Raw genomic sequence first — 13646 nt, forward strand, 5'->3', positions numbered from 1 at the left:
TGTGCACACACAACTATTACAAGTTGTCACAAGTCAGGTACAGGCAACAGGGAAACTGAGGGCATCTGGTGGAGAAAAGAGACAAAATAAAACATACACCCTGCACAGGTTTCCTGCTCACATTTAGAGTTGCCAGTTTACCTGCATGTCTGAGATATGATAATTATCAATGCATAAATGTAGCTGTGATTTTTTCTTTTTTCTTATTTTTCTTCCTTTTGGTCTCCATATGTATAACACACCAGAACTCCTGATCTTGCTTCTTGTTCAGTTTGTATTTTTTAATAGTGTAGTGTCTAACCTTATCGTAATTTACATTGGCTAATAGTGAGAGTGTTGTCTATATTCATGTAACGTTTTGTAGAGAGGGTAGGTGTAATAAACCATTATTGTTATGTTTTATTTCTATGTGTAATAAGGACAAAAATAATCTGAACTGAACTGAACATTCATAGAGCTAATAAAAATATCAAAACTATACAATCAAGAAAATTATAAAAACAACTCAGTACAAATACCAGAACTAAAAAAGAGGTTTCACATCTAACCTTCCCTGATAACCTGTCTGATCGTCTGACTGCTCGTGTTTCCTCCTCTGAGTAATGAGGAAGTGATGGCCAAAACTACAAAAAGAAAAAGTCAAATAAGAAATGTGTTATCCCAACAAGACAACAAACCACAGAACCTTTTTAACAGAATGACATCCAAAGGTAAATTAGCTCCATTTCCACCCAGCTGATTAGACTTTATGTCGACACCACAGTCTGTCATGCGGAAGTAAATGTTGGCCATCTAACCTGGAAATCCCTGACATCAACTGATTTAACTGCTTTGTTGATTCAGACTGCTGACACGTAAAGTGGGCGATATTTATCAAGATTCAAGCAGCCGAGGAAGTTTCCATGACTGAATAGTTATCCAGCTATAAGAAATTACATGTGCAAGCAGATAAACAGCGGGCTCGTCTGCTATCTGGGAGACATCAGCTTAAAGCTACTAAATCACATGGATGTAATAAAGCAGCATAAAACGGCCGAGGCCCATAATTTGTGTATAATGTTGTGGGTTCCAGTCTGTCTCATGACCTTTGCTGTGTGTTGTTTGTGGTCTGTCCTGCTCCAGTTTTCTTGGCACAGAAGAGACAACACAAATCTGAAGCCAAAAAACTGTGATTTGTTTGGGATGTAAATTCTGGAGGATAAGACTGAGCTTCTTATTTTGTGGTGGTAAACCGAGAGTTCATGAACGTAGCGTTGGATTTGGTTTTTTAGATGATGGTCAAAATGATGCATTAGTAAAGCCTCTGTAGATTGTGGTATTTGGAGAAGAGCTGCAGAAGCTTTCAGCTAATTCTTCACACTTTAAACAGGACGCAGAACTTTAGCTGAGCTGCTCAGTGAATGTATAACTTTACTTTTTAACTTCAGCTTTGTCTGTTGTTATTACTGGTTGCTCTCAGTGCATGTTGAATGTTGTATTATGTTGAGATGCTTGTTCTATGTGTTTGATGGTTTTCTTTTATTAAGTCAAGCCAAGTACAATCAGAGCCTAGAACCTGCTCATGCCTTAAAGGCAATACTATTTAGCGACAAATCAGATATAGAAAGTCAGAAAAATGTGACACGTGGCTGTTGACATGTGTGACTCTGAACGGTAAAGTATTTACAGGACATGTGGCAGCGCTGTGTGACACCAGATGCTGTCAGGGTTGACATACATAACATACAGAGTCAAGGGCTCATTTTATGGAGTATATCAAGTCACCAGTCACGACAGTGTCAGTCAGAACCAAAATTCACTCTCTGTTACTGCAGAAAAATAAATAATTGGTAATTACAATTTTTACCAACAAGTACACAGGTCAAAAACACCAAGGAAGTGTATTCTGAGTTCCAGTCATCAAGGTCATGAGAGAGCGAAACCAAGGCAACTGGACTTGTGGAAAAATTAATTTCAGTTTAGGTTTGACTTTACTTTCTCCTTCATTTTCAACATTACAGCCCTCTCTTTGTGGGGGTTTTCCCTGGGCTGCAAACAGGCAGAATCCTCAGTACATCTCTGTGGAAGATCAGACTTGCAGTGAGTGAGCATAAAGTCAGTGAAAGCCCCTCGTACACTCACTGGGACATGACTAAACCCTCATGGACATCTCAGTGGCGCATGCTGAAGCCTGTGAAACTGGATTGTTGAACTTCCTGCCTCCTGCTGCCACTGTCCTCTGACCCCTTTAGTCCCACAGGGAACTATCTGTACATTTTACTACACTGATGTCACATTAATGAGTCTCCTGCCCCCTGTCACCTTGCCACAGATCGTCTGTGTTCTTATCACTTAGCAGGTAAGCTGACTCGGGGCTCTGCTTTTGTTAGAGCTCCTTCATTTTCTCCTGCAAATAGGTTTGGCTTCCCTGTGGGTTTACATAAAACCATTTTAATTAATAGACAGCTCATGTTTTTTGCCCAGTCTGACTTATTTGTCTCAAATTTCATAAAATACTTTGGTGTGTACAATATAATTGTAACTAAAATAAAATCTATCAAATAGTTGTTGAGATATTTCAGTCTAGACCAAAGAGGTGGACCAACCAGCAGACCAACACAAAGCTAGCACACTGCACAAGCATGGCTAAAAAATAAGCTGCAAAAAAACTGGATTTCCTTGAATGCCACATGATATTTATCATTTGTTCACTGTCAACATATTTTACAGATACATTAGTACTGAACACATGATGATGGATGGATCAAAAACCACAGTAAAGGAATTGGGAGCAAAAGTTTTGAGTTTAAAAACTTTATTAGTGGTTTGGTCTCAGGCCTGAAGGGACTGGGTTGAATCGGGCTGAGGCCCAGTAGGAGGACTAAAATCGTTTGTATGAATTATGAACAGTGTTCCATTTCAAATTTAATATTTACAAATTTAAACACAAATTTGAAATAATACTTAATAGTAATATGTATTAATTTTGGCTTAAATACCTCTGTTTTGTTAACCTCTTTCATAAGTCACTTGTGGCAGACGGTGCCGCAGTCTGAGCCTCATTGTTGCAGGTAATTGGCAACAGTGCGGGGTTAACGGCATCTAGACCAGAAACACAGGCTTGAGGCTGCACAGGTTGCTGATGGCCGTATCTGTCTGTGGTACCTTGTGATCCAGCAGCCAACAACCTGCCCGTAAAGCAGGAAAACATGGCTGCTAACTGCAGCCGCACCTCCTTTTGCCAAAAGGCATACACCAGGGGGTTGATCAGTGAGTTTGACAGTCCCAACAGCCACAGATAATTCTCCAGCACGCCAGCGAGTTCACAGGTTTTACACAGAACGTGGACTATGCACACCACAAAGAAGGGACACCAGAGCACCAAGAAGCAGCCCACGAGCACCGCCACCATCCTCAGGGCCTTGACGTGACTCCAGTAACCACTTCTCAGCTGCTGGTGCTGGTGGTGATGTTGATAATGCTGATGGCCGTGGTGGTCAGCCGTCCTGGAGCCTGCTTGCCTGACTTGACAGATCTGCTTCTGGTGGCTGCAGGCGATCTTCAGGATGTCCAGGTAGATGTAGACAAACACCGAGAGCACGGGGAAGAAGCACAAGCTGAACAGGACGATGATGCCCACTTCATGAATGACGGAGAAGAAGGCGCAAAAGCCACTGTAACCCTCCGCCTGCAGCTGCCGCACCATGACTAAGTAGCAGAGGACATGGGTTAACGGCTACGTACACACGGGTTATCAAGAGAACAGTCTTCACACAAAAATACAACTTAACATTCAGGAGAAGTCCCCCAGCAGCAGTCATTCAGGAGGCCACTGGATACTGGCTCCGAAAAAACCATGACTGTATTGAGGGGAATGGGAAACCCTGTTGGAGATTATCTCTTATTTCAAATCAGACCAAGGTGGTTTCACCCTTAGATGCATACCTAAGGTCATACTACATTACATCCTTTCTAGATCATTAATTTCATTCAACTCAACTCTCTGTTATAACTGAAGCTAGAGTTGCTCAAAAGCAGAGGGATGTAACCCAACAGATACTGGACATCAATGTAACATAAGGAAGTTAGACCCTAACGACTCTAAGGTCGGACAGACTTTAAATTCAGGTTGATGTCAAAACTCAATATTGGCTAATTGACATTGTGACGTTTAGCAGATGTTGGGTTTTGCCGACCACTACAATGTCGGATGTAAAGATGGAGTTGGCATGAGACGTTTGGAAGACATTGGATTTACTTAACAACAACTTAAACCCAAATAAACTATCAAGGTCAGATATCGAAGTTTGGTCACCCGATGTCACATTGTTGGTGGCCAGCTGCGTGTTGGCAGCCTGATAACCAGACGAGAGATGACAAGTGCCCAGTCACTGACAGTCAGCTACTGTTAGTATAATAGATAAATGGTATATTTTATAGAAACAGCAGTAACCTCCACATCTTCAACATCATTGGTACATCTGGAACTACTTAACTTGGTCTCTGGTGGATGACCATTTGCTAGGACAGATGTACTGTATCACAAAATACAGGCTCTTCATTCATCTCAACAAGACCCCTCAAGCTGAAGTAGTTTTAACTTTTGCAACAGTGCAAGGCAACATCAGTTTCTCACCTGGCAGGAATCCCACAGTGATGGCGCTGATCCACAGAGCCAGCAAGGACCCGACTGCCGTCCCCTTCCCAGACAGGAGAGAGTATCGCAAGGGCATCTTGATGGCCGCGTAGCGGTCCAGCGAGATCAGGAACATGGACATGATGGATGCCGTGCAGGGCGAGGTCACAAAGGCCATCCGCATCAGACACCGGTTCTTCCCCTGAGCAGGAGGCGTGGCGTTTGTGGGAAGACCAGCAGTGACCTGGTTCTGAGGGATAATGTTGTTGTTGCTGTTGAAGTCTTCTGTGGCCAGGCCAGTGATGGCCACACCCACCAGGGCGTCGGCTAGAGCCAAGTTGAGGACAAAGCACCAGCTCTGGCTGCTCTTCTTAAGGAGCAGCTTTAGTAGAGCGAGCGCCACCACCAGGTTGGTGGAGATGATGAGGCAGGCGGCGATGCTCAGGATCACGCCCATCATGCGAGGCCTCACTTCGCTTTGGTTTGTGGACTGGTTGGAGTCTATGCAGTCAGAGGTCATGTTGACGGTGGGCTCAGTGCCTGCTTGTCCAGTCGAATATAACATGTTGACGTCAAAAAAACCAACAGACTTTAATAAGGTGAAATTCACAAAGTGCAGTTGAGACGCGCTGACACTGTTTTAATCAGAGTCAGTTTTATCCGTTACAGTCGTTGACCATCATAATACATAATGTGGCTCTTGCAGTAAATTACAAACAGAAAAGATTTGCACAGACGTTCAAAAACAAACTAGGTTAAAACTTTGAGAAAAACTGACTGTAAATAATGTTGTGAAAGACTTATACTGAACTATCAAATATCATATAAAATTACTTGCTCCAGTAGCTTAACATGTGACTGCACTTAAATGGAAAAGATTTCAATCGTCAAACTGTTTTGTTGAAGAATCTTCTTGGCCAAACTCCTCCTGTTATTCCAGTGTCTTGTGACGGTTCCTCACTGACTGATGTCAAAGTCCTAGAAACTTGTTCCTGAAACATCCAGTCGATCTCACCAGTCTCATCACCGTCCTTTAAATCTCCATCCCAAATGCAGTAGGAGAGAAGCACTCACAGTATTATCAGCAGGTCTCATTTGTCCCCTCCCCTCCCCTCACACACACACACACACACACACACACACACACAGCCTATAGACCCACACACACACACACAACTCCATAAACACATACGTAAGTACCTTCCACTGCTTATCCGTTGCTGTTGCTGCGTCACTGGGACTGAGATTGACCCTTGTCCCAGCCGCCTGCCTGATCCCTCCCAGGCAAGAAGATCTCTATTTTTAATAATCAACTCACTTTTATTTACTTTTTAATCCAGAAGATTTTTTAAACTAAGGCTTGATCACAGTAAATGTTATACAGAGAACCCATTCTTACTTAATTTGGGAATTGATAAATGAATGAATGAATGAATGAACTGGGCTGGTTCAGAGTTATTTGGAGAGGCTTTTAGTTTGATAACTCGTGTATATTGCTCGCTCCATTTGGGACTGTCACTCATTGAAAACTGAAAAAAAAATCTAATTTGTGTTGTTTGGCAAAGTTTGTTTCCATATGTGTAATGTGCTTATTGTTGCCCCTTGGAGGAAAGAACACCTGCTACAACTGTGTTTCTCACCGACCATCAAGTTGATGTTCAAACATTTCCACCTCTGCCAAAGGTAAAAAAAAAACTTTTTTTTTAAAATTCTGGTTTCTATTCAAAATTTGTATCTGCAAATTAAAAATGTGCATAAAACAACTTTTTCAGGATGCATTTAATTGATTCCTTTGATTTTTAAAAACTTTTAAAAATCAGTCAGTTCTGGTCTTTCATACAAGGCAGTGAAACACAGTATCTTTAGACTGAGTGTAATAAAGAAAAACTGTGCACCACCCTGTGCACTGCAGCAAGCTGAGCACTCTGCAGGTTGCAGCTGTAATGTAGATGAGTGTCCTACAGTGGTGCAGTGATAAACAGTAACAGTGGAGGTTCTGACTTTTCGCTGAGCGCGGTGTAAAAGAAAAAAACCGCCCGGGAGCTCCACGATATTTGCGCGTGCAGCTTCAGGTTTACTAAAATTCATTCAGTGTTATAAAACACACACAGCTACAGCCGTGTTTGTGTGCCATATAAAGCTGAATGGGCTTAGTTAAACTCTAACCCTGCTTGGCTGCCGTCCCATTCAGGCCCCAGGGGAGACATCTGGCATGATGGGACCATTTTCCACCAGGATTCACACACAAATAGATCTGGCTAATGATGCTCGCTCTCTCTCTCTCTCTCTCTCTCTCTCTCTCTCTCTCTCTCTCTCTGTCTCTCTCTGTCTCTCTCTCTCACTGCAAAGACTCAAAACATGTGGCATCACATCAGCTTCTCAAACTGGTGAGCAGCAGCTACAGTATGATATGAGAGAAAGTATCAAAGGAAAAACACAAAACAGAGTGATTTGAGACTTCCCTAAAGACTTTAAAGTGGTCAGTGATTAGTCATGCTTGTGAGTATAGCATTGACCTTTTAGCTTTGTCTCAAGGAAATAGTATTTCACTTTTGGTTACATAAGTCAAAATATTTCAGGCTAAAACAGGATGTCGGAGGCGGCCACACACTCAAGGATGGACTCGTCATTGATAAGAATTTCAGAAAGTAAAAATTCAACTGAAAATGACTCATATTTTAAGAAAAGGAAACACATTTTCCCCTAAAATGCACACCCACCACTTACAGGTTTATTCAATTGCAGGTATTCTATAATGAAGGGAACTGTGAAAATAATGGAAGTTTGCAAATCAATATTTTTCTGACATTTGCTCATTAAGTGGTATTTTTTTCATTTCACTTATATATAAGTGTCAGCAGAGTCTCTTCAGAGAATTGCTTATGATTTTTTTGCTAAATATTGTAAATTGTGTTCATTACATTTGTCTGCCAATTACTCAATAACATAATAAGACAATTTAAAGTATTAGTCCAGGTATGGTTCACATGCTGCACGTAATATAGGCCTGAATTAGGATCAAACACATGTGACTACCAAGAGAAAAGGATGTGTCTCTTTACTCCAAACCAGCAAATCAGGGTTTTATGTCGAGGCAGAGAAGGTTGAGGAGAACAACAAGCAACGAGATTCAAAAAGCTGGACCATGACTAAGTGTTTAGCTGAGTCGACAGTCCGGCAGTGGTGGAGTTGGAGCTCGGTATTTACAGCAGAGGTGATTGGAGATGATTTGCACTTTGCAGCCTGACACCTGCACACCCTATCCCACTGCTGTAATCAGAGCACAACACGGGAGGGGGGGGGGGGGTCGTGACAGTGACGTGGTCGCAGGGTCCTCATATTGTGCATGCGTGCGACATGTCACATGTCAAAATGTCTGCTGTAAAAAAAGGTCTATGATTTGTTGATTTGTTTTGTTGATCCTCTGACTTTAAATCTAGCACCATCATCAAACTAACAACATTCCCATCAGCTTCACGCGTACTTTTTGATGAGTGCTAATTAGCAAATGTTAGCATTCTAACACAATAATTATGGTGAATCAACATTACTTGCTAAAAATCAGCATGCTAACATCATCAGTGTGACGGATGTTAGCATTTAGCTTATAGCATTGCTTACTGTGGAGTCTTGTGAAAAATGTGCGGATAGTTAACTGGACTTTGGTAGAAAATTTGAATGTGTTATGTCAGTCTGACTGTTAAGTGTTTTCACACCTTCTCAGTCAGTCACACAAACACATCCTCCAACTTCAACACTGCAGTCCCAGCCAGCCCAGAGCAGCAGAGCACAGTTTCACCGGGTTCAATGTGAGTCCACAGCAACCTGAGAGGAAAGATCCTCTTTTTATTACCCCTCTAATCGCCCCCTCCTCCCTACCGACAAACCAAAATAGCTCTAACAGACACACAATGTAGGAATGTTATTCACCCCTGCTAGACCTTTCAGGACCTTTCAAAACAAAGTGTGGGTCAGCAGTAATTGTGCCCAGTGCCCAGCAGCACCCAGGGAGCCGGGATCCTGTTTACACCTCTGCCAACGCCATCCTCCACCCGCTGTGACGGATACTCGTAACTCCACCTCAGCCTGGGATCTGGTTTGAAGGAACAAAGTGAGGAGTTCTCCAGTTTTGGAAGGAAAACGTTCTTCGTGCAGGATTGTTAAGGTGATGATGATGATGATGATGATGTTATGTGAGTGATGCTGTCGGGGTGATGATGATGATGATGATGAGCGGGGGTTCAACAGGAGCAGGGTTCAGCTGCCAGTTCCTGTTGTTGTTCCACATCAGTGTGGCCTGCAGCAGAGTTTGAGTTGTGTCAGAGGTCTTGAGGTTGTCTCAAGACCAGAATCACAAATTTAATGTCCCCTGTGTTTACTTGTTACTTACTTGTTTCTTTCTTTAACCCTGCTGCTTCAATTCTGTTCTGGTCACACAGAGGACGGCCTGTGATGGGTAACTTAAATGATCATAGTGTAAGACTGTAAGATAATGTTTTTACAACCTATTTTAACATAAGTTGGGAATGTAAACCTCAGTAACAGCATTTCAGGTGGTTTTAGAGATCAGATCATCGAGCTGGTTAAACTTCAGTGTCCCCCAAAGTTTGTTCTGAACTTGGCAAAACTACATTTTTATACACGTTAGACAAATTTAACTTGGAAACAGTGCTGTAATACCAAGCACTCAAACGCCTCATTAAAAATGTCTTAACAGTTTTAACTAGTCAAGTTTTCACTTTTCCATCTCTCAGTACTATTGTGTGAAAGCTGTTAATTATTATTTATGTTCTAACTGTGCTGCTATTCTGACCAGGTCTCTTTTGTAGACAGGTTAATGAAAGTCAAGAGACTTCCTGGTTAATTAAATGGTAATTAAAATACATATAATATGGCTTCCTATAGCCAGCTAAAAACAACACATCAACCTTTTGCTATTGTTGTCAATAGACTTCTGGACAAAACTGCAGACTTGAGCATTTTGTTGCTGTTTTTTTTAACTTAGGCAACTGAGTGAACAAATGGAGTCAGACTCGTAGTCTGTAAAGAAGAAAGGTTTCATAATAAGTGCATTCTGGATGTATTGATACTTCAGACACTTTGAATTCTTTGGTAGAAGGCCAGACCTGAAAAATAACATTTCAAGAAAATGTCATTTTTCTCTGCTTTGTGTCTGTGCACAAATCAACAACAGTGGTTTTTTTTTAGTGTTTGGACCAATATACAGTACATTTCCCTGTCATGTCTTATCTGTCGTATGTGAAAGTGATAGCAGTGAGCCTGTTTGCATTTGTGTCCCTATCAGACTGAAGATGTCTTTAAAGAGGCGGCTGCTGTCCATGTTGTTGTGCTGTGTTTACTGTGTGGCCTCGCTCTTCTGCCTCCACCCGAACCGCAACAACTGCTTCTCTGTCGGAGCTCGGTGAGTGTATGTGTGTTTACATATTATACATGAACAAACGTATTTGTTACATTGACTGTTGTTCTACAAACCCATCGTGTTGTACTTTGGGAAGATTTCAGTTTTTCTGTCTCCAAGAATCGTCACCTTAATGTGGTTTGTGTGTTCCGGTGATCCTGGGAGCCGTGTGGTTTGGTGGTAACAACACATGGTAGGGTCTCCCAAGGCAAATTAGTCCCAGGGGAGAGGCCAGACTAAGAGTTATTCATACAACCTGAAAGACATTTTCTTTTTTGGAAATTTATCACCTAATCTGAACCAGGGAAACCGGGGCCCCTTCCCGGAGTCAGACTTGTGAGGGCAGCTCACTGGCAAACATCTGGTGGTCAGGCCTTGACCCATGATGCTCAGTGCAACTAGATATAGTTGGTAAAAAGGAAAGGTCACCTCTACACGAATACAAGATGGCTGCTCCATCAGTGTATGGGTGTGATGTATGGGTGTGATGTATGTATGAGTGTATAAGTGAATGGGTGAATATGGGATGTATTGTAAAAGCGCTTGCAGTGCAGTCCATTTTCCCTGAGTAGTTCTTTGTTATTGGACTTCTGTGCTCCTCATGAACTGGCCATAACAAACACTGTGTTTAAGCATTGGGTGGTTGATAAGTTCCCACTGTACCTGAACGCCCTAGGCCTGAAATCAATGATCAGTTTTGTGATCAGATCATCAGATCTGCAGCTGTATGTCTTGGACACTCAGGTGACAAGAGGAGCAGAGCTGTCAACTGATCACCACCTGGTTGTGAGTTGGATCAGGTGGTGAGGGACAGACCTGGTAAACCCAAACATGCAGTAAGGGTGAGCTGGGAATGTTGAATGGCAATGTCAGGATGAGGGAGAGAGAGATGCAACAAGGTCCCCTGCCGGACATGAACCAGGATTCTTGCAGGTCAAGGGAAGTGTCTTAACCTCTAACCTATGGGGGCTTCCTATCCACAAGGTTTTGATTTAGTTTTAATCTTTATTCTGTGTTCCTTAAAAAATCCACTCTATTATGCTCCCTGCTGCTCTTTCCCTTCAGTCACCCTCCCTGTTCGCCTGTGTCTTCATCCTTTACTCTCACTTGTTTTCCTCTCCCTTAGGAATCTGGTGTCAGTCGTCCAGCAGCTTTACCAGCGAGTCATCCGGCTGCTGCGCACCACTCTGTGATCTTGTGTTTGAACCAATAACCTAACCCTGACCCTGACCCTGTCCTGTCGCTGCTGCGGTGGCTCTGGCTGCTGCGGCTGTCGTCAAGTATGCCCTCCAGCAGAGCACTGACAATTAAAAAGAAAAACAAGAAACAGAGGAAGAAAGATGGTGTTGCTCTACTCTTGGACTGTAACTCAATATTACCTGAAGTCACCTGCCCTGATCTGCTCACTACTGCATTTCTCTGACTGTATTTTAGCTGAGGAAGAGGAGAGTGTCTAAAAATGTCTATTTTTCTACTGATGAATATTAACATTATGGATATTTGCTGCATGAGCTGCAGGTGAGGTGGAGAGGGCATCAACTGTCCTCTTTTAAATGCATTTTGAGGGTTCACTGGGAGCTTGGCTGCTCTGCTGTTAACTGCACATGCTGAAGAATGTAGCTTGAAGAAATATCTGTGTCACTGGGAGGATACTGGTTGAAATTCCCGGACTGGCTAAAAGAATCTGTCATATGTGAAGGAGCAAAGTGTGAGTACGCAGTTCAGAGTGAAGCTTAAAATTAAACATATTAAATGTCCTCACAGGTCCAAAATTTGGGAAAACTCTTAATTAAGAAAAGATCTGAGAGGAGACCAGATCCAAAGGTGACCCGAGGACGGTCATAATCAGATCTGATTCAAAATGTGGTCGACCTGAACAGAACCAAATTGAGAGAGAGCTCTAGCAGCAGTAAGATGCTCCACCAATTACGGAGGAGCCACAGTCAAAAAAAGTAGAAATACTGCAAAGCACATCTGCAAGGATCCACTTGGGTATGTGACATATTAACACAAGATCCATACCCATACAACAGCACCCTACCTACACCCTGTTAGACTGAATACTAGTTGGACCTCGCTCCAATACTAGGACCTGTGAGGGCGTATACTCACAAATACAGATACTCCATTACAACACATGGCTTGTGCTTTGCAAATATGTGGAACAGCTGTAAGTGAAACATAAGCATCAGACAAGACAGCTTCCATTTAAAGTTGCCATAATGCCCTCCACTGTAAATGTACTGGTGAAATTTGAATTTGCCTAGCTAGAGACATTCTCTGTAAAGCTTCCTGTATAACAAGGCTGCACATGCAAATGACAAATTAGGTAAACGTGTGCAACGTTAGGCAACTAAAACTTCTTTGAGGGTTCGTTGACCCAATTTACATCCAGTATTTTCTTACTTACTTACAGTGGTTGCACGCTGATGCTGTTGTTTTGGATTTAGTTATGCAGGTTTCAAGATATCTCTGAGATTTGTGCCTCCATGCCGATACAATGGAGGTAAATGGAATTTAGTTTGTAAGTCTCAAAGCAATGAAAAATTACATTTAAAAAAATCCAGCAGCAAAATGTCTATCCAAACTCAACACACAATACACAAAATACTCTGGATAATCCACAGAAAACAGTAGTTTTTGTAGGGACTATTTCTTTGGAAGAAGACAGCCTGAGCCTACAATGACGTTGCTCGTCAGGAAAACATAAAAAAATAGGTTGTTTCGAGCTGTTTGAAAAAAACTGCTGATGTTTTGCTTTGATGAAGACAGGCTCTAATCCTTTGCATAGATGTTTAAAAAGATGAACGGTGCAGGAAACATGTTTGGTCACATCAGATGAGAGATAGGTTAAAAAGCTGCCGATTTGAATTTGTTTTGCTGCAAAACTGAGAAAGGGGAAGTGAATGAGTAAAAGCAGATTCAAGTAAAGTTAAAAGTATGACATCTGAACTTCCTGTATAATTTTAAGTATCTAAAGCAATACCTATAACAAGCGTTTTAGTGCAACCATTCAAATTAAAATTGGAAATGTTTGAGTGAAGTGAAGGGGCTACAATATTCTGTGTTGCCTGAAAAGATGTTGTACTCATTGTGGTGGACAACGTTTCTTTTTCACACTTTTGTATGAACTGAGTGAATGTGTTAACAACTCCACAGTGGAGGTTAAAACTAGTCGTTTTTTGTCAAGGTGTTTGCTTAAATTAATGAAATTAAGAAAAAATCCAGTGGCTGTTGACCAATGGAGTGTAAACACTGGGATATGAAAATTATCCACTGAAGTGATATGATTAATGACCTAACCTGAAGTCCCTTAACAGTGTCTGGAGACTTTCAGTTATTTAATGATTTAAATACTGTAGGCAGTATACTGTATATATAAATATACTGTAAACACTCCAATAAAGCAATAATAAATAATATAAATCAACAATAAATCTGTCGTTTAATTATTTATTATTTATATGGTTATGCCGTTGTAATGATGTTTGCAATAACCACTGCCTCAACATCAGTTATCCACCAGAACTGAGAGCAACTCTTGAATTGAGGCAAGACTTATAGTGTAATTATTCAAAGTCTTTTTACCTTAAACAAGAGAGTGGAGTCTGA

The 13646-nt window shown here is 41.7% G+C and overlaps 1 protein-coding gene and 1 long non-coding RNA gene across 2 annotated transcripts; one reads left to right on the forward strand and one right to left on the reverse strand.

Annotated features, from left to right (window-relative positions):
* Positions 1-2783: 2783 nt before the first annotated feature.
* Positions 2784-5281, reverse strand: LOC130182848 (glucose-dependent insulinotropic receptor). The gene is made up of 2 exons (XM_056398022.1): positions 4616-5281; positions 2784-3687 (listed from the first exon to the last, which is right to left on the reverse strand). Exons 1-2 carry the CDS (start codon positions 5178-5180, stop codon positions 2999-3001), a joined length of 1254 nt encoding a protein of 417 aa, XP_056253997.1. The 5' UTR covers positions 5181-5281; the 3' UTR covers positions 2784-2998.
* A 3360-nt stretch (positions 5282-8641) lies between these two features.
* LOC130182815 (uncharacterized) lies at positions 8642-13579 on the forward strand. Its single transcript, XR_008829751.1, has 3 exons — positions 8642-8780; positions 9921-10037; positions 11161-13579. It is a non-coding gene; the product is annotated as an uncharacterized LOC130182815 (long non-coding RNA).
* Positions 13580-13646: the final 67 nt, after the last annotated feature.

The sequence above is a fragment of the Seriola aureovittata genome, chromosome 15, assembly GCF_021018895.1.
Source record: "Seriola aureovittata isolate HTS-2021-v1 ecotype China chromosome 15, ASM2101889v1, whole genome shotgun sequence".
NCBI classification, from domain to species: domain Eukaryota; kingdom Metazoa; phylum Chordata; class Actinopteri; order Carangiformes; family Carangidae; genus Seriola; species Seriola aureovittata.

Bases quoted from the DNA above. Each gene is read 5' to 3' on its own strand.
- LOC130182848 (XM_056398022.1), bottom strand. From the start codon at position 5,180: ATGTTATATTCGACTGGACAAGCAGGCACTGAGCCCACCGTCAACATG. The intron at 3,688-4,615 runs GTGAGAAACTGA...TCTGCTACTTAG, and splicing joins CACTGTGGGATTCCTGCCAG to TCATGGTGCGGCAGCTGCAG.